This window comes from Gobio gobio, assembly GCF_949357685.1.
Source record: "Gobio gobio genome assembly, chromosome: 22".
Taxonomy (NCBI): Eukaryota; Metazoa; Chordata; class Actinopteri; order Cypriniformes; family Gobionidae; genus Gobio; species Gobio gobio.
This window is the reverse complement of record NC_137118.1, coordinates 13,531,987-13,552,698: the sequence shown is the minus strand read 5'-3', so window position 1 is coordinate 13,552,698 and position 20,712 is coordinate 13,531,987. Positions and strand designations below refer to the sequence as shown.

Sequence of the window (20,712 nt, the reverse complement as noted above, 5' to 3'; positions counted from 1 at the left end):
TTTTCAGGCAACTGCTACATTCTTCTGTGAATTTGAATCTGCCAGAGTTTGTAGATGAAACCACCATGTGAGTAACAGCACAGCGGTGGTCATCATCTGGCATGTTTTATTTATATTTTAACATGCAATGTTGCTGCATCAAAATAGCTGCGCTCCCCTGATTATAAATATGTAGTTTTTGGGAGGCTAGCGAGCAGAAGATTGATGTGTAAATATTAATAGAAGTTGCAGCTTGTGTCTAGAGTGGCCTGATTTTTTTTCCTGTCCCTCTCCTTTTGGCAGAACAGGTGTGTGTATCGTACCTTTTTCTCTGAAAGGATTATTGTGTCACTTGGGCAATGGTTGCATCAGTAATCCTTGTCCCATTGGACATTGTTGCTAGTTTAACAACAAACCTCAAAATACACAGTAAAAAAATCCATCCATCCATTCTCCACCTCTTCTACTCAGTAGGGTCGCCGGACACCAAAAATAATTATTAATTAGAAAAATTAAATAATATAGTTGAGTCTATGCCTAAAACAAGTGAAAAAATGTGCTTCCATTCAAGATGCATTCTCTGAAAACTAATTTTAATATTTAATTTTGTTATTCAGGTAATTTTTTTGTAGTTTACAGTATGAAATAAAACATTTAAATAGAAGAATTTGAATGGAAAATCAAAAGATGATTTCAAAATGGCTAATATTCTAATATATTCTTATATGCTTATTTTGTGCAGGAGACGTTTTTAATTATTATCAATGTTGAAAACAATATTTTTGTTGAAATTGAAGTTCAAACGTTTAGCTTTTATTTGAAATATAAATCTTTTATAACAATGTTAACAGAAAATAAATTAATAAATATTTCTTAACCCTTTCATGCATGGTGTCCACATTGTGGACAGTTAATTTAACTCCGTTTAGGGTTCATTTATCATGGTCATTTTCCCCAAACCACTTGAGGGCAGTGTCAGTAGATTGACAGCAAGATTGTAACAGGAATATTGTATTCCAAATATTCATTGCTTGATGACATCGTTAATCTAAGATGGCTGACAGCGATAGCCATGTGCCAAATGCCCCATGCAGGCATATCTGTGAAAAACTTTTATTCAAGGAGGTCAATTGAGCTAAAAGAAAAAATATATATTATGTACACGTACAGTAAAGTATGATGAATATGTTTGTATTTTATCAAATAAAATTTAGAGTAAAATGTAGTTTTTATACACCAAAAAACTAACTGTCCACGTATGTGGACGTCATGCAACAGTGGAATCAGATTGCATAAAGTCTGATATCTGTAACCTGCTAGTATCTGTTCTAGTTTTGCAAATATGTTTTGAATTGTCTTGTAATAAAACAGACATTTAACAAATCAACATAACCATTATAATAACCATTCAAAATTACATATTACGGCATTAAATGGCAACTTTTCACATACATAACGAGACAAATTTGCATTCTGCCTTCCAAACAGGGACAGCATAGGTCAAAAACTCAGTACAGAATCATATAGAATATCCCAGAGGACAGTGGAAGTGACATTGACAGCATTGATGAGGAGTGTGTGCCAGCAAAGCCCAGTCCATATTGCTACTAGGTTTCGGCATATATGTAACTACCGTTGTAGTTCCTACAATATGTGTTTTATCGTTGTTATATTTTAATATTAATGTTTTTAATAACTGAGCTGATATACATAGCATAACATGACATAATAAAAACACAATGTTCCATATTGTCATCTGTGACTTTTTGTCCCATTTTACGCCTTTTTGGCATGGTGTCAAATCAACATACATGGACAGTTAAATCATTTTTAAATAAAACAGAATTTTGTAAAAATGAAAATGGATTTCAATTTTAGCATCATATTAAAGTACTAAAAAAGAATCTTTAAAAAAATCTAGATAATGTTTTCCATAATTCATGCATGAAAGGGTTAAAATTGGAATTGAATGGTTATCCATCCATCCATCCATCCATCTATCTATAATGAGTCAGAAAGCAGAACAGATGGCAGATGAGAACCATGTCTATTTGCAAGGGGTTTTATTGAACAAACATAAACAAACAAAAAAACAACAACAAAGGGACATGGAGAGCACAAGAAACAGGAGCCATCTACAAAACAGCTAACATCGACTGACAAGGAACAAGGGAAACACAATGTAACGAGATAAGATAAACCTGGGGAAGAAAATGAAGGCGAAAAACTACAAACTGACTACAAAAGGCACATGGGACAGAACAACGGGAAATATAACAAAAGTCCAGACAAACAGTGAGATCTATCATATGTCAGAGCATCTCCAAAACTGCAGCTCTTGTGGGGTGTTCCCGGTCTGCAGTGGTCAGTATCTATCAAAAGTGGTCTAAGGAAGGAACAGTGGTGAACCGGCGACAGGGTCATGGGTGGCCAAGGCTCATTGATGCACATGGGGAGTGAAGACTTGGCTGTGTGGCCCGATTAAACAGACGAGCTACTGTAGCTCAAATTGCTCAAGAAGTTAATGCTGGTACTGATCGAAAGGTGTCAGAAAACACACTCAAATCCTTATACGCTTGCCCATTTTTCCTGCTTCTAACACAAAACTTTGAGGACAAAATGTTCACTTGCTGCCTAATATATCCCACCCTCACTTCATCAGTCATAATGTTATGCCTGATTGGTGTATATATATATATATATATTTTTTTTTTTTTACTACGATGGAAGTCCCCAGTTAAACTATGTGCAAATTCAGTTGAAGCCGGCCGACAGCATTAATCTTCCAGTGCATGATGGTTATTATAAAACACTCTCTCTGTATTTCTCTCCTGCTGTTTGCTATTCATTCAACTAAAACAGTGGGAAAATCCTGCTTTGTCTCTTGTAAATGTCCCCTTATAACCTTCCTACGTCTCATCTCACATACACTATCCCAACATCTGCTGAATTAGATTCTACTGCAATCCCTTCCCTGATTGACACCTCTATTTCGCCATGCAATTGCAGAAGAATTGTTTGAGCAGCACTGTGACAGACTTATTACAGAATATCGATCAGGCCTGGTCTCTGGGATTATTTGTGGTCACCACATGAGATGTAGTATTTGGAATCTGTAGGATATTGTGTTAGATATTTGATTTCTGAGCATCAGTTGGCTTCATATCTGTCCCTTTGAATTGTAAACTCTGATATCACACAATCAAGTTTTGAGAGTCATATCCCTGAGATGGACCAGACCTCAGAGAAAGATCTCCCTGCACGAAGCCTTTGATAAGCATGAAAGCACCTCGACAGGTGATCTACTGCAGTCCATCTAACAGCTGCATGCATTTAGCATGGAGGGGTTTCAAATCTGAAATTGTGGATTTGTGACTGGGGCTAGTTGTCACGCAATATTTCAAAGGTCCAATTATGCAAATGCTTGTTCTCGCTAATGTTCGATTCAAATGCCTAATTAAAAAATCTCACAAATTAAAACAGTTCTTGGTCATTTCTAATACATTATCAATAACACAATAAAACTCTACTGGCATAATATAATATAATAAATATAATGCAAATAGAATAAAAGTCATTGTTATAAATAATCTCATAAACTACAAACAGTTGGTAATTTCAAATAAATGTCCAATATTATCAATAACACAATACAACTCTACTTGCATAATATAATAAATATAATATGCAAATAGAATAAAACAAACATTTTTTTATCAGTTTCAGATTGGGGCAAATTGTCACATTTGTCTTAGCCTATTAAAATATATATATATTTCTAAAAAAAAAAAAGTTCATCTGAATGAATAATTATTTTAAAATAAATAAACATAATATATGTTATATATATATATATATATATATATATATATATATATATATATATATATATATATATATATATATATATATATATATATATATATATATTAGGGCTGTCAAAAGATTAATCGCGATTAATCGCATCCAAAATAAAAGTTTGTGTTTACATAATATATGTGTGTGTTAATTATTATTTATATATAAATACACACACAAGCATGTATATATTTAAGAAAAAAATATTATTTTTATATATAAAACATTTATATTTATATATATTATAGATTATATAAATGTATATACAGTATATACATGCAAATATTTCTTAAATATATACATGAATGTGTGTGTATTTATATATAAATAATAATTAACAGAGTACACACACATATATTATGTAAACACAAACTTTTATTTTGGATGAGATTAATCGCGATTAATTTTTTGACAGCCCTAATATATATATATATATATATATATATATATATATATATATATATATATATATATATATATATATATATATATATATATATATATATATATATATATATATACACACTGTTAGACATTTCTGTAATTTGTACAGTTATTTACTATATATCACCCAGTATAATACTGTAAATTCTCTTTACAGTAAATAACTGTAATTCCCGTTGCATCATGGGAATTTTCTGTGACGTTAGACACCAAATACAGTGATTTCCTGTATTTAAAAAAAATAAAGTATAATACTGTATTTACCACAACGGCCTCTTTGGCACAATTGGGATCGACAGGATTTGTTTTAGATTTATATTAGGAACCATTAGTGCAGCGTTGAAAGTTTCACCCGAGGAGAGAGCTCACGGTTCCAGAGAACATATGAGCTGTGTCCGGACACCCTGCGAAGATTTTTTCATCCCCCGTGAGAACGGCAAACAAGCAAGGTAAGTGTGATTTGAACTAGCCGCGGTTGTCTGCACCCCAATTTTAGCTTGTCAGCATTGGTGATAAAACTGAGGTAACTTAAACCTAATGTTTAATTTTTTTAAAATTAGTTTATTGAATTAGATTAGGAACCAGTGCAGCGTCGTAAGTTTTGCCCGAGGAGAGAGCTCACGGACACGGCACGGACAACATACTTTAGATAACGTTAGGTTATTATTTGCTTAAGCTTTGGTGCTAAAAAATGAGGTAAACCTAATGTTTTATTTTAAAAAAGGAGTTTATTGAATTAGATTAGGAACCAGTGCAGCGTCGTAAGTTGTGCCCGAGGAGAGAGCTCACGGGCACGGCACGGACAACATACTTTAGATAACGTTAGGTTATTATTTGCTTAAGCTTTGGTGCTAAAAACTGAGCTAAACCTAATGTTTTATTTTAAAAAAGGAGTTTATTGAATTAGATTAGGAACCAGTGCAGCGTCGTAAGTTTTGCCCGAGCCGAGGAGAGAGCTCACGGCACGGACAATACTGATAACGTTAGGTTATCATTTGCTTCAGCTTTGGTGCTAAAAACTGAGGTAACGTTAACGTTTTATTTTTAAAAAGACTTAGTGAGTTTATTGAATAAACCTTACCAATAAAATGAAGATTTTGTTTATTGAGCATATTAAGCTTACATTAGGACGAAGTTAGTTAGTAAATTAACATTGGCCGCTAACTAGTTGCGAAAATAACGTCGTTAACAAGCAAAGATTACATTAACATTAAGTCAAGTAACTTGGCTAATGAGATATTATCTGTCAGCGTGTAGTTAACGTTGGTCACTGGAGAAAAAACAAGGTCTTTTTTGTTTCTTTATCAAATTTTACATTTGGATTGACATGATTTATTTTACATTTTAGATAAGAATACCAGGAGCCTGCCTGTGCTGTGTGACACTGGAACTCATACAACGGTAAGTAACGTTACCCCTCTTTGTTTCTCCACATATTACTGTTAATTCAATGTTTTTCTTGTTTGTTTTAGTCAGGTCTGTTTAACTGAATCACAAAATGATTTAGTTTTTCCACTTCTTTTTAGCTGTAACTAGCCATTTTTTCATAAATTATATTAACGTTATACTAAAATAATCCAAAACTGTGTTTGTCCAGGATTGACAGAATATAATTTTATTTTCTGGAATTTAAGCAGTCCTGGACAATTTTTGGATGATTTTGACAGATGAAATATAATTTATGAAAAAAACATGGCAAAACTTTAGAATAATGTTGTTCTAAACCTGAATACATTTCTTTGTTCTTCTGAACACAAAAGAAGATGAAGAATGTTTGTAACCTAACAGATTGAGGCACCATTCACTTCTATAGTAATTTTTTCCTACTATGGAACTGAATGGTGCCTCAAAATTGTTTGGTTACAAACATTCTTTAAAAGGTTTAGAACAACTTGAGGGCGAGTAAATGACAGAATTTTACTTTTTTTACTTTTTTTTTTTTTTTTTTAGGTGAGCTATCCGTTAAATGACGGACCATTATTCTAAAGTGTTACCAAAAACATTTAAAGCAAAGGCACGAAGGGTGATGAAATTTAAAATATTTTTATTCTCTCACTTAATTTTCTCTTAAGGAGGGTACAAGATGCACCACCAAAACCGGAGTGAGTCGGAAGACTGGAGAAGTTGTTAACAGGAAGACAACTGTAATCAACAACAGAGTGTCATCCTGCCTTCGCCACCTAATGGAGTTTGAATGGAAAAACTTGGACTAGGTGAGACACTTTTTTAATAGGATATGTAATGTACACAGACACTTGCGCTGCATTCACACAGGGCGTCATGCCGGTTAAAAAAGTCAAAGTAAATGAGAAGCGTTAACGTTGGCGCCCCGTGTGAATGCAGCATTAAGTTTGAGGATACCTAACTAAAGCTAATGCAGTATACATGTAATCCATCCTGCAATAAAAGGTTACATTGTTGTTTTTGATTAAATAGTTTGTGAAATCGTGTTGAGGTGATTCAGGAATATGACTTTTTTTGGAGCATGTAGTTTGTGCTGCTACTATTATGTACTGACAGTTTTCTTTGATACTTTATATCAATTTTGTTAAGCTAAATAACAGAAACACCTCTCTGTAATATGCAGTCAGGTTCAGCATCACTACAAAGTACATTCTTCAAAATATTCATAGCATTGAATCACCAACTAAAACAAAAACTGAACATTTCATTTCACATCTTCATGAAGCCATTGCAGGACTGGATTAGACTAGACAGCATACGTTTAGCTAGGTGTACCTCAAAGTGTTAACTGTGCATAATATACTATTTTACCATTATGATGAATTGTAATGGGATTATTATTTTAATAATGATTAAATTCCAACAGTGTAAAAAGTTTGTGTATAATCAAATTGTATGACTAACTTTATATAATTCTTATCTAGAGGGACTTCTTCTTGCCATAATGGAGCAGAATCCTGGTTCCTGTTTGAAATCATCAAATGTGCAAGATGGCACAGATCGGTACAGACATGAAACTTGTGTATACTTTCAGAATTCATTTGCTTTTTATGTTTATATTTTATTCATGTATATGAGTATTTTGCACCAAAGTTACAGTATTCTTCAACTATTTTCTGCAGAGTTTTTAAAATTGTAGCTCAAACAATAGAGTGTGGCGCTAGTAACGCCAAGGTCATGGGTTCAATTCCCAGGGAAAGCAAGAACTGACAAAATGTAAAATGTGTATCTTGAATGCAATGCAAGACGCTTTGGATAAACGCGTCTGTCAAATGCATAAATGTAAATAAAATGTAAAATAAGTGACATAGAATGCACTCTGATTGCTTTTATACATGATTTTCTGAAAATAAGATTTGATTCTAGGATGTTTTAAAGTGAACTTTTTCCACACATGTACATGTTTAAGTTAAAGCACTTGCAATGTTTTAAATAAAGAATTTTATATTTAATAATAATTGTGTCTGTTTGGATTAAATGTTAGAACTTCTGTAGGATAAATTAATGTAAGAATTAATGTAATTCAGTAAAAATTAATGATTGAATAGGATTAGGATTAATGCACTGTTAACCAAGGTTTACAGTAATGTTACTGTATTATATAATTACAGTAACATGTAGTTACTGTAAACTGAAATGCGGTTATTGTACTGTAAATCTCAAATACAGTAACTTACTGGCAACAGTGTTGCCAGTAAGTTACTGTAAAATCTCTTCTAAATGTCTAACAGTGTATATATGGGACAATTTTATTATATGTACGTATATATATAAAATAAATTGTCCCATTGTTTTTTATGATTTATATATATTAATATATATAATATATAATGAAATTGTCCCATATATATACACATATATATATACATATACATACATACATACATACATACATATATATATATAAATATATATTTGAGAATTCACCCCTATTTGTCCTCAATATAATATAATTAAAGTAATTTTTATCTTTGTTAAGGATGTTAAGTTACCTTTGTGTTAAGGATGTTTAGTTACCTTTAATAAAGAACCATAAAAAGTATTGAAACATACTTTTTTAGCTTACTTTGTGAACTGTTCATATAAGTGGTGGGAGGTGTTAACCTGAAGGGTGGGGTATAGGGAGAACCAGAATAAAAAGTGCGTATTTTACAAAAAGGTGAGGACAGGCTGTCACACTTGTTGCAGAACGACATGGGCCGGATCTTTTACTGATCTGCTGTTTCTTTGCTATTAAAATGCTGAGTGAGAGAGACGACCGCGATATGCATGCCAAGGAGCAGTTCATCATGTCTCACGCCGCGCTCTGCACCATACCGCTCGCGCTTACAGCGGGAGATGCTGCTGTCGCCTCAGCGGAGACCGAGCGCGCGAGACGCACACCGGCGCGAAGCGTATCCGACACTCAGGGACAAGAGTTTACCTACAGCGACAGAGACACCTGCTGTCGCCCTGATGGACCTATGCTAAACCGGTGCATGACTCTTCCTGGTACCCTAATAGACAGTAGAGGAGAAAACGACCCCACCAAGACAGAGTTATCAGATCTTCATGAAGTTGAGGGATCCAAACATGAGTTTGGCCATCACGCGCACAGGTTATTCGACAGCGATGATGACCTGGACGATAATGCCCAAAATCAATGGCATCCTCATGATAGCAGCTCGCACTATTCGTAAGTAGTCTTACTAGCCTACAAAACATCACGTGATCAGTCGTCATCATGAACATTTGGATTGGAAATGACTATGTTCAAAATAGTGTCTGATCTACATGCGTTTGGGTTCAACTTCGGGTAATTTTGCAGTTAGTTTATTATTTTCTTGTTTAAAAGCCTCTTTTTCATGTGTTTTACCTCAAAAACCCAGCATAAAACTCTAAAAGCAGCCATAAATTAATGAATAAATAAATAGAGTGAGTGAGTTTATGTTTATTATTAATAGGCAGGCCTATTTGTTTGATTTATATATATATAAGGCAAAGTAATTATAGATTGAGTTTTATTTGTTGTTGTTTTTTATGTAGACACAAACAAATCAAGTTATTTAGGCTACTCTATCAAATAACAATAAAAACTTAATATTAAACAGAATAATAAACGTCACTGTAAGTTGTTAGACCGTGCACTTAAAGGGATACTCCATCTAAAAAGGAAAATTCTCTCATCACCCTCCTCTGTCCCAGCTGTGTATGACTTTCTTTCTTCAGATGAACACAAACAAAGATTTTTAGAAAAATAATCTCTGTGGGTCCATGAGACCCCTAAAGTTGCACTTCAAAAACCATGCAAAACAAACAACGAATATCCATATGACCCCAGTTGTTGATTCAGTGACTTCTGAAGCAAAATGATAGGTGTGTGTAAGAAAAATGCTAGTATTTTAAACTTTTTAAATGAAAATCCAACACTTTCGGCTCATTTTAATATGTGCATTCATTTTCATTTTTGGGTGGAATATCCCTTTAATTCTCTACTCTTCAACATGATGGTCCGGTTTTACAGACAGCGCTTAGATTAAACTAGGATTAGACCGTAGTTAAATATAGGACATTTAAGTAGCTTTTATAAATGTGTCCTAGAAAAAAAACATTACTGGTGTGCATCTTAAGACAAAACAATGGCATTGATATATTTTAAGATATACCAGTGCAAGTTTATTTCAGTTAAAACAGCTCAAACATATATATATATATGTGTGTGTGTGTGTGTGTGTGTGTGTGTGTGTGTGTGTGTGTGTGTGTGTGTGTGTGTGTGTGTGTGTGTGTGTGTGTGTGTGTGTGTGTGTGCTGTCAAAGATTAAAAAAATACAAATTTCTGTAATTAATTGCGAGTTTTTAATATTTTTATTTTGTAATAATTTCATTATACTCTCCAAATTATTGTAGAAACAACTTAAAGACAGTACATTTTAAATATTTGCTGTAATGTTTTTTATGAATGAAGGCCAGTATCACTGATACTAATACTGCTATTGATGTCTAGTCTGACGTCGTCATACTCAATTCTAGTGAGAATATGAGTCTGATACTGCTCCGTTGGGCTGTGATTATGGGGCGTGTTTCAACCGAACCAGGAAAGACCTCAATTGGATAGACCTACAACCAATCAGAGCAACGCCAAGTCCGCGGGTTGAAGCGACCCCAATTATGTGATATACAGAACCAGGAATGCGAATTTTAGCTGGCAGCCCTGCCAAAATAACACATATTTTACCCCCCAAATGACATTTTTTTCCGGAGGAATTGATGTCTCTATGAAGTAGATTTTTTAAAAACATTAATGATAAACATTGTTATAGTATAATGGAGATCTATATCAATTTCACCATTTATTAGGCTTCACAAAAATAACAGCTTTTAATTTAAGTAAACTTAAAACAATCTTCACATAAACCCATTATAATAAATGTCATATTTACCTGTGGCCTTCATATATAGTCAATATACAGAAATTGAATAAAGTTATCAAACACTTTACAGTCTTAACTGCATAAATTATAAATTAAATATAGATAAATTCTTATTAAACTACAATTTTCTCTGTTACCTTTGTTCTTTGATTAACATTAATGACAGACATCACAGCAACTGGTTTAATAGGCTGCTGTCACTTTAAGATCTGCCGCTCATGATGCGGATCTGTCACGTGCGTCTCATTTTCTCACAAGTTCATTTAAGGCGCTATTTAAATAATTTAAGACTGCTCGGGCATTTTGGCATAATTCTGTGTTATTGTTCGTTCAAGTGCGAAAGAGAACGCGATTCTGCTGTGCATCTTTCTGAGCATCGTGTGTCTGCAGGACATTCACAGACAGCGTTTTCGTTTGTCTAGTGTCGCTTGAAAGGTTTAAAAGCATTTGCTTGAATAAGAGCGCGATCAAATAATGTAACGCTAGCCCATTGATTACAGAAAAAACGGATGCTGTGTTAATTGCATTAACTACTTTTAACGTGTTAAACCGGAAAAATTGCATGCGTTAACGCGCTCATTTTGACAGCACTAATATATATATATATATAAATACCAAATCATCTGGTCGTTAAGTTAATTTTAAAGTTTCATACTCTTACTTTGTGTCAAATGTTGTCTCACTTGTTTCTATTTTTAGGAATTCATCTGAGACAAAGTTGATTCTTAAAAGAAATATGCTTGGCCTTCTCATGAATGAACATTGCAGTTATTAGATTTGCACAGTTCACACAGACCATATTGAAACATCAATTATTTAGCATGTTTATTTCAATCTCGTTTAATTTCAGGGCTATTGGCAGATACATTTGCAGCCTTACAATTCTTTGTCCCCTGTGCGCTCCAAAAACTGATCAGTAAAGATTTAGAGGCGGAACAAAATGCCATTTTGCACGCTACAGAATCGTAATGTTCGATTGTATCATGTTGTGAAGCAAGGAATGAGTTTTATTCCAAGTGACACCCACAACTGTGATCCTTTACACAGTACGATTTGCGCTGAGGCTCTTGCAAAATGCAATACAATTAGATTTCATCCTTTGCTGTCTACCTGGCTTGTGTTTGGATATAACTTGCTTACGATTTTAGTTCAGGGCGTTTGAAGCCTTTTTAAGTCCAAGGAAAATTGACACTACAAAGCAGTTCTGGATAATTCAATAAAGTAAATGAATGAAGTACTGAGGTGAAGACCACACTGTAATAGGTTGTTAAGAACATCTGTTGGTTCCTGTAATGAGATGAAGCTCTAGTAAAGGATGCGTGTAATTAGAAGTCCATCTGCATTGATCTCATTGACCAGCACTGTAATTGATGGTCCTGTACTGTACTATACTGTAAAGCCATGCAGTGTGTGGTTGACCCAAAGAGATCTGTAATACTTGGAGAAAGCTAACCGTTATCATTATCTACTATGGGTCAGTCATGTGACAAATTTTTGGTCTTATCTCTTAATTTATTCAAAAATAGCCTATACCGTGACTATATCACTGTTAAGCATGTTTTTAACCTGTCCTTATTTCATAATAAAGAAAAAAAGCTTAAAGGTGCACTATGTAATTTTTTTTTAGTAAAATATCCCAAAACCACTAGGCCAGTGTTATATATTTTGTTCAGTTGAGTACTTACAATCAGGGCTTAAAAACGGAAAAAAATATCAATTGGTTCACTCCGAGCAGAATCGATATTATCGCGTTTCCGTTTTTGCGTTCCTCAATAAACATTACTGTTCCGAAAACGGTTTGATTTGAAAAAATACCGGTTAATAACGTTATTTTAATTTAGCCTATACTTTAAACAAATATGTATGAATAGACTTATTTTCACTCAATAATAATATAACGCATGGTAATTAAACTTAATATTTATTTCATAACATTTTTAAAAAGACAACAGAAATACATGCAATAATTATAAAGAATAAACAGCGGACCTGTTTTGGAGCGTTAGACAATCGAAAGTGGCCTCTTATGCCTAATTCTTTTCAGAAGAGTGATAACATTCTTTGTAACGTTACATAACTTTTTCAACACGACTTGTTTTTAAAAAATTTATAAATAAAGAATAAATAAACTTGATAACCATTAATGCACCGTCAACTGGTAATATCAAAGCAAACACTGCGCAACACGTCCTTGCATCACATAATCAAATTCAGTCAGCTAATAAAGCTTGATCATTTAATGCAATATAACATACCATTTAATACGAAGCATCAACCGTCTATAGAAAACATTGACCTGTATTGGCAATCTTAAAGACTATAGGAAAAATGTTTGATAGATGCTATAGCCTACTTGGATAGGCTTAAACGGAATCCATAAACTAGCCTAAATCAGTCTATTTGAGCTTAAAGTCCAACCATACTGCTTATTTACCATACTGTGAACCATACTGCTTATTTAAACGTTCGAAAAGAATGTCCTCCAATACCTGCACATACATTGTAGACCTCAGTGGGGAAAGAAATGTACTTGAGGCATGAAAATGCGCGCTCTGCACTGACGGTAGATTCATAGATGACTGGTGCGCGGGCATTTCACTCACGCTTGATCCGCCAACGTCACATGCTGTACTACTCATTTCATGATTGGTCACTGCCAAATAAAAATATAAAAGAGAACGATAAAATAACGTTATTAACCGGTTAATGGTCATTTCAAATTAAAGTTTCTGTTCAGAACGATTAAAATTTTTGTTTTCGTTTTTGTTCCTCTTAAAATTCCGTTCGTTAACTGTTTTCGTTTTCGTTCCTTGAACCGGTTCGGAGCCCTGCTTACAATATCCCAAATGTTTCCAACTATTTGTAAATCGTGAGAAATTGCTATTTTAACCAAGGAACCGGGACGCGTGAGGGAGTCGCCTGTCGATTGCGTCATATCTGCGCTATCCTCGGTTTCCGGTTTTATTCTGCAGAAACGCTTTACTCTCACTGCAGTGTGAACAAGTGTCATAGCAGCCGCCGAGAGAACGCCCAGAGTAAAAGTCATAACATAATTTAACACTCTCAAATGTGTCTAATATGGTAAACAGAGCTGCATTACCTCATACTCATGACCGGAATACCGGAAGTGGCGTCGGCGACTGTGTCATAATAAAAGTCCCGGTGGAGACTGTGTCATAATAAAAGTCCCGCTGCTCTTCTCATTAACAATCGCTTCAGCGACCTTGCTCAGCTCCACAACACTCAGTCCTGCTCCGCTTCATACTACAGTAACGTCAATAATCGCATCCATGGACATGATTTCTGCCTGAGTCCTATCCCGATTTTTTTCCACCGGCTGTGAGGTGAAGACCACATGTCCCAAGATTCTGCGCTGACACGTGCGTCATCAAACTACACCTTTGTTTGGAACAGGCGACCTCTAGTGGACGGAAATGTTACATAGTGCACCTTTAAAATAATGAAATTATTGGGGAAAATAACCTTATTATTATTTGGAATAACCTTTCATTATTATTTATAAGAAAAAAAAATGTTTTTAACAAAATGACTACACTGCTTGCACTTTTTGCTGTCTTTGCAAACACTTTTGACAGCAAAATCAAGAGTACACTCTTAAGAAAAATTGTTCTATGGTTCTAATCTACCAGATTATGGTTGTTTGGATTGTGCCCTGTAACAATAGACCTTTCTCACCACTTCCGTATTTGCGACCGGAAATACGCAATCGTCGTGGTAATCTTCTTCCTCCCCGGGTAGGGCTACAGCTGTAAACAAATGGCGCAAGCAACGAGCAAGTGTGATTGTAGCTTACCGGGCTGTTCTTGTTATTCCCAAAAGCAGCCATATCTGTCGTTTCATTCCTTCCCTGTTGATGGAGGAGTTTGGCGGAAATGGATTCAGGCTATCCGGCGGGATGAAGGACCAAACTTCCCTGCTCGTGTCCTAGAACCCTTTAAACGCAAAGCGGCTTATGACGCACCTCTGTGGGGAAATATAAAACAAATATTTTTTTTAACTAATATTTAACTTATATATATTACCATTATTAATTGAAATCTATTTAAATGTTTCTCAGGCTGTAGTATTATTTCACTGACGGAACTACTAAAATAAACACGCATGCTTAAATGGAGGTTGCCTCGTGAGTCGTGTATATATTTTTATTTTCAAAATGTATGATATTTAATTTAATATATATAAAATTCACTTGTGCAAAATGCCTCCATACATATTGTGAATTTATTTTGTTTTAAAACATAACGTGATGTTAATCAACATTAGTTTTTATTATATTGTAAACATATATTATTATAGATTGTCTTTTAAAATAAAAACATATCTATAATTTTATTAAAAGTATTATGTTGTATGTTAAAAAATAGAATTGTGCACACTGCGTGATGTTTAAACTATTTTGAACTTTAGCCAAAGTCCGGACAAACAAGATATCATCTTGGTAAAGGAAGATGCGTCATGTAACGCTGGTTCTTTATAGCTACGTAATATGAGACTTATGTAAATATGCCTAATTGTTAATTTCCATCAAATGTAATTATTTGGCAAATCCGTTAGCAAAGTTGTGTAGACTCGCTGATCCATTTTCTTTTGGCCGGGTATGCTTTTCTGATGTGTTGACGCTTGACAGGAACTCCTGTTCCGCAACGATTACGTATTTCCGTTTTTTGTGAGAAAGGTCTATAACCCTTTTTGGTGCTGAATAGAACCCTTTTTATAAGGTTCCATAAAGAACCATGTGTGTTAGGACCTTAATGTGTTATAAATAACCTTTTCATTAATATTTGTAATATCATTAATGTTAGTATTATTAATAATATTTTATATATTATTTATTAATATAGTTTTTTTAGTCCTCTATCTGGCTGGTCGTACTGTATAATAACTTGTTGCCTCTATTTGGGTTTTACATTAAAAAAACAGCATGTTGTCAATTAGGTACAACTTTTATTTTTTATATGCCAAATATGGCAGTGCTCTAACAACAGCTGTTAGCTGAATACATTAATAAATAACAATTAACATTGAACACGATACAGATGTAATGAAGACCATTCCAGTGAAATATCTTCACAATCATGTCATTACATCCTTCATTATGTCTGTGTTTTGAGCGGCAGTTACTCTCTGCGGTTTCTCTGTTGAGTCTGAAATACACAATTGAGTTTAGAGTAACAGTTTGTCTGTATGTTTGATTATGTAAAAACAATTATGTTAATGAAGGTCAAAATGTGCAAAAATCAACCCTTTACAGTGTTAAAGGTCCCATGGCATGAAATTTTCTTTTTATGAGGTATTTCAACATTAATATGAGTTCCCCTAGCCTGAATATTGTCCCCAAGTGGATAGAAATGTTGATCGGTGTAAAACCGAGTTCTGGCTGTCTTTCTCTGCCTTTGAGAAAATGACAGGCCAGACTAGCCAATCCTGAAGTCTCCTGGTTTGACGTCCAAGCAGGAACGGTTACCTCCCTTTCCTCCGCCCAGAGAATCTGGCACGCCCATGCAAATGCTCAAGAGATCATTGTTTGTGAACGAGTGAATGCTGCCAGTTTCTCAGTGTTTGGATGTACAAATGAAAACAGAAGTCTTTTTTCAGTTCCTTCTGATCTGTGATCAGTGATTTCTGATGTGTAGCTAATTATTTATTATTCGTGCACACACTGCGGCTTCTCTCTCCTGACAGAACGGTGTTTTTGTGTTTTCTATCTTGTGAGTCAGTGTTTTTGTACGTCCTCGTCGCGTCTATCTGTTCTTAAATGTGCATACAGTCGGGAGTTTCTGCTCAACATTGGCAGAGCCACATCTTTAGAGATAAACCTCACGCACGCCGAAGCTCGGCCTTCAACATCCCCGACCCCCAGTACAGCATCTGGCCCACAGCGGAGGCACCAAACGCGGCGTGAGATTAAGCAGAAGGGGGGTAAGCGTGAGGGTATCCGGCTAGGCTAGCCAGCTTTCCCCACAATAAACTGGATTACATTCGATTACTGCTGTTGTGTCTTTGTTTGCGCTGTGTAAGTTACTCAATGCGCGTCACTGACACTTTTCATATGATTGGAACATATCTAGAAATAATGCTTTAATCAAACTTACTAACTCGTTCATCTCGCTGTAATGGTACATTGCATGTGTTACAAAGTTGGTAGAATAATGATGAAGATGGACTCGGCGTGACTGGGACTCGTGTTTATTCAGAACTCTCAGATACAAACACAATAAACTCGTGCTGACAGACAGCGCTCTCACAACTCAGTAGTTACTATAAATAACTTTGTTAGCAATCGCTCCGTCTCCGTGATGTCCGGTTCGCGAACGAATCATTCTTTTGAACCGGTTCTTTTTAGTGAACCGAACCAGTTCACCAAATCAGACTGAATCGTTCTAAACGGTTCGCGTCTCGAGTCAGCGCTGATCCATATTTACTAAAGTTACTAACTTTCTGACATGAGTGACAGCCCCTCCAACTAGAAATAAACTAATAACCTGAAGTATATTCTAGTAACTACAACAGTTCACCCTGAACTGAGACATGCTGAGAACTGATGTGAAGTGAACTCAGGTCCATCCGTCTCTCTGGCAGCATCTCGTGCGTCGTAGACCTTGTTAAACCACGCCCCCTCCGCTCATTTCAAATGCAAAGATGTCAGCCAATCACAACAGTGGGCGTTTTTACTGAAGTCTCACAGCAGACACGCCTCTTGAAACAGGGCATTCAGCCACAGGGCAAACAGCAGTATAGACAAAATGCCTTTTATTTCTAAATTATGACATTTTATGATGTAAAAATCATACTAACAATATAAGTATACCTCAGGAAACACTATAAAATAATAATAAAATAATAATAAAAAAAATTATAAAAATGCCATGCCATGGGACCTTTAAAAGTAACAAGTTACGTAAAATCATGGGATAGCTTTAATGTTTTTTTTCTGACTGGGTATATGTTTAGGCATAAAGTAATAATAAAAAAAATTATAACAATATGGATCATAAATCTCTGTTACTTACTTTGTGGAGAAGAGAAGATGGGTATCCTTGAACAGAGCTGCTCACATGTTCCTTTAAACTAAAGAGAGAAAAGATTGGTAGGAAACCATTTACAATATTTAAAGTTAAAATGTATAGACTTACCTGTCGAGAGCGTGTTAACAGTCTGTGTAGTTGCATAGTTGAGCTCCAAAAAATCAGTAACGAGGTGACAAAAAGAAACAAAAAAACAAAAAGGCGGGAATAAAGAAACCCTGAACTCTAACACAAAGAACCATTTCAGCATATAAAGGGTTCTTCAGGACGATACAGTTCTAAATAGAACTGTTATACGTGTAAAGAACCTTTAAAAAAAGCATCTTTTTTTAGAGTGTACATTTGAATTTGATAGATGGTGTTTGATAGATGAAAGTTGTCATCACACCATGTACTAAAATATGCTATGGAGCGTTGAAAGTCCAAAAAAAGAATCATTGTCCTTATTAAGCATGCAGTGGAAGAATGACTATATCTATTTAAAGTAATGAGTAGTGGTAACTGGATTCTGACAGTCATTTGTATAGAGAATATAAAGAAGTGCACACCCCTGAGGGGCGCCAGTGTTGAGGACAATGATGGGTGATAATGCCTTGTCCACCTTTAACCACGTGTGGTCCATTAGAAAGGGAATTATAAATCCAGTGTATTAGTGATGATGGAACTTGCAGACACTGTAGTTTTACCTGATGACGCTGAATTGAATTAAAGGCAGGGCTTAAATTAAAAGAAGTCTAGCATAGTTTCCAGGGATATCCAGGTACAGTAGTGCAAGAGACAAGCCACTGCATCCTCTGTACCTCTCTTCTGCTTATATGCAAATTGGAGACAATTCAAAAATGGTGAAACATATGCAAGCATAATGTTTTGAATCATTTTCTCAAAGCATTTCAATATGACAGAGGTTAATGAAACAGGCATGTAGTGATTTAACTCTGATGGATTAGTTTTTTTGGGGAAAGGAATAACAACGGATGTTTTCCATATGGCCGGTATTGTTGAAGTCATCGAAGGATAAGAGAATGAAGAATGGGGGTTAATTCCAGGGCACAGTTTTTCAAGACCCGACCTGGAGTTCCATCTGGTCTGCAAGCCATATTCGGTTTGCACATAATAAGCTGGAAATAGACATCCTGCTTGGTTAGAAGAGACTCATGATCAGGCCCGACTCCAATCAGGTGTGTGGCCCACCCTGGCCCCACGCCAAATAACGACCAATTTTAAAATTGGTGCGATGTTCAATTCAGCTCAAGATTTTGGGGAAGATCATGGTTTTCAGCCTCTTGGTATCAAAATTCCACTTGTTATTTAGAAACTAGAAAGCAGTATTAGAACGTGACCGCGGACTTCACAAATGGTTTTAAACCGTTCACGCGCAAGAAGACGTGAAAGTCATGTTTGCTTTCAGTGCGCATACACACAAATCACACACACAGTGAGCCTTTAATGTAACGAGTTCTCTTTTGTGTCTTCTCGCACTAAAAGGGGCGAATACACTCAGAATTATGTAAAAATGCCTGTTTTGGCGAGTATCTCGTCTTGAGTAAAAATAAAAAGTCTTAATGTATGTAAACAAGTGGGAGAAAATCTGCGTCAGATCCGTGCATTTGGTCTTAAAGTGACTGTAGCCTAAAACTCTAAATATAAAACCTAAAACTATTGACTGAATAACTTCTTTAGCTTTAATAAGGATAAATATATATTTATTTGATACATTATAGAATTCTGTACGTGAATACTGGTAGACCTACCTTGATTTCAGTTGTATCTTTGTTCTATTGTATTTATTTTTGCTATTGCTTGTCATTTGTTCATAAGAGTCTTTATTTTACATTATTTATTACATACTATTTATTTATTTATTTATTTTTGTGGTGTCCCTTTTAAAGGTAGGGTAGGTAAGATTTGGTTAAAAAACTTTTTTTCCAAATTTGTTTAAACTTTCTTTATATATCAATACATAATTAATATGTAAGTACTCTGAAAAAGAAAGTATAAAAATTGAGTGTCTCTAGACCTCTCACGACTGTTTTAAAGACAGCTCATTATTTCCATTCACTCCACCTTCTCCCTTCTGGGCTTTTTCCAAAGCCACGCCCAAAAAAACACATGAATGCGCTATGCCGACCGCTCAGCTGGAAGACGCATTATTTACCTGAGACGAGCAGAGAAGAAGGAGCGGAGTGCATGTAGTGACATCATGTCAGAATCACTTATCACATGAAATAAAAAATATAACTTTATCATTATGAATATAAACATAATGATAGATGTATTTTAGTACTCACTATCAAGCTAGAATAACGATACTGGTAAAGTTTAAAATACACACACAACACAGTGTCTACGACACACACAGATACAAGATAAAAACATCAGTAAACATAGGTAGAGAATATAAAAACAAACCAAGAGCGGAAATAAACGTGCAGGTAAAGTTCCTGGTGAACATGGTAAAAGAGTTTAGACAGAGGGTAGTAGCTTAAGCTAACTTAGTTCTAAAAAAAAGTTCCTGGATGCGGTGTACTAGCTTTTACACATGCATTTTGTTATCTAAAGTTACATTTTGCGAAATTCAACACGACAGCGATCAACTTGAGCTAAGCATATTGAGAATTTATCATCTCTACTAATGGCTCGCTAAGTGTATAACATTGTAACTTTATGCTAAGTAATGTTATGTTAGCTATATTAGGCAGCTACGTGTGCTAGTGAGACATGCTTCATGAAAACATAAACCAAAAAAAAATTATAATCAAAATGAAAGATAACCTGTCCAGCAGAAATACAGCCTCTTGAACACCTCAAATCAAACGGTTGCGCCAGGGTTGCCAGGTTTTCACAACAAAATCCGCCCAATTGCTACTCAAAACTAGCCCAAAACAAGCCCAATCGTGTTTCTCCGGTAAAAATCACATTTGGGGGATAAAATATGTGTCTTTTTGGTAGGGCTGCCTGCTAAAATTCGCACATCCCGGGGGAAAATATCACATAATTGGGGTCGTTTCAAC

The 20,712-nt window shown here is 35.1% G+C and overlaps 1 protein-coding gene across 1 annotated transcript in view; it reads left to right on the top strand.

Moving 5' to 3' along the window:
• Nucleotides 1-8,409: 8,409 nt before the first annotated feature.
• trpc7a (transient receptor potential cation channel, subfamily C, member 7a) overlaps nt 8,410-20,712 on the top strand; it is a 31,399-nt gene continuing 19,096 nt past the window's right edge. The window contains exon 1 of the mRNA XM_079804360.1: nt 8,410-8,920. Coding sequence (XP_079660486.1) covers nt 8,484-8,920 — 437 coding nt within the window. The 5' untranslated portion in view covers nt 8,410-8,483. The remainder of the gene's footprint in view (nt 8,921-20,712) is intronic.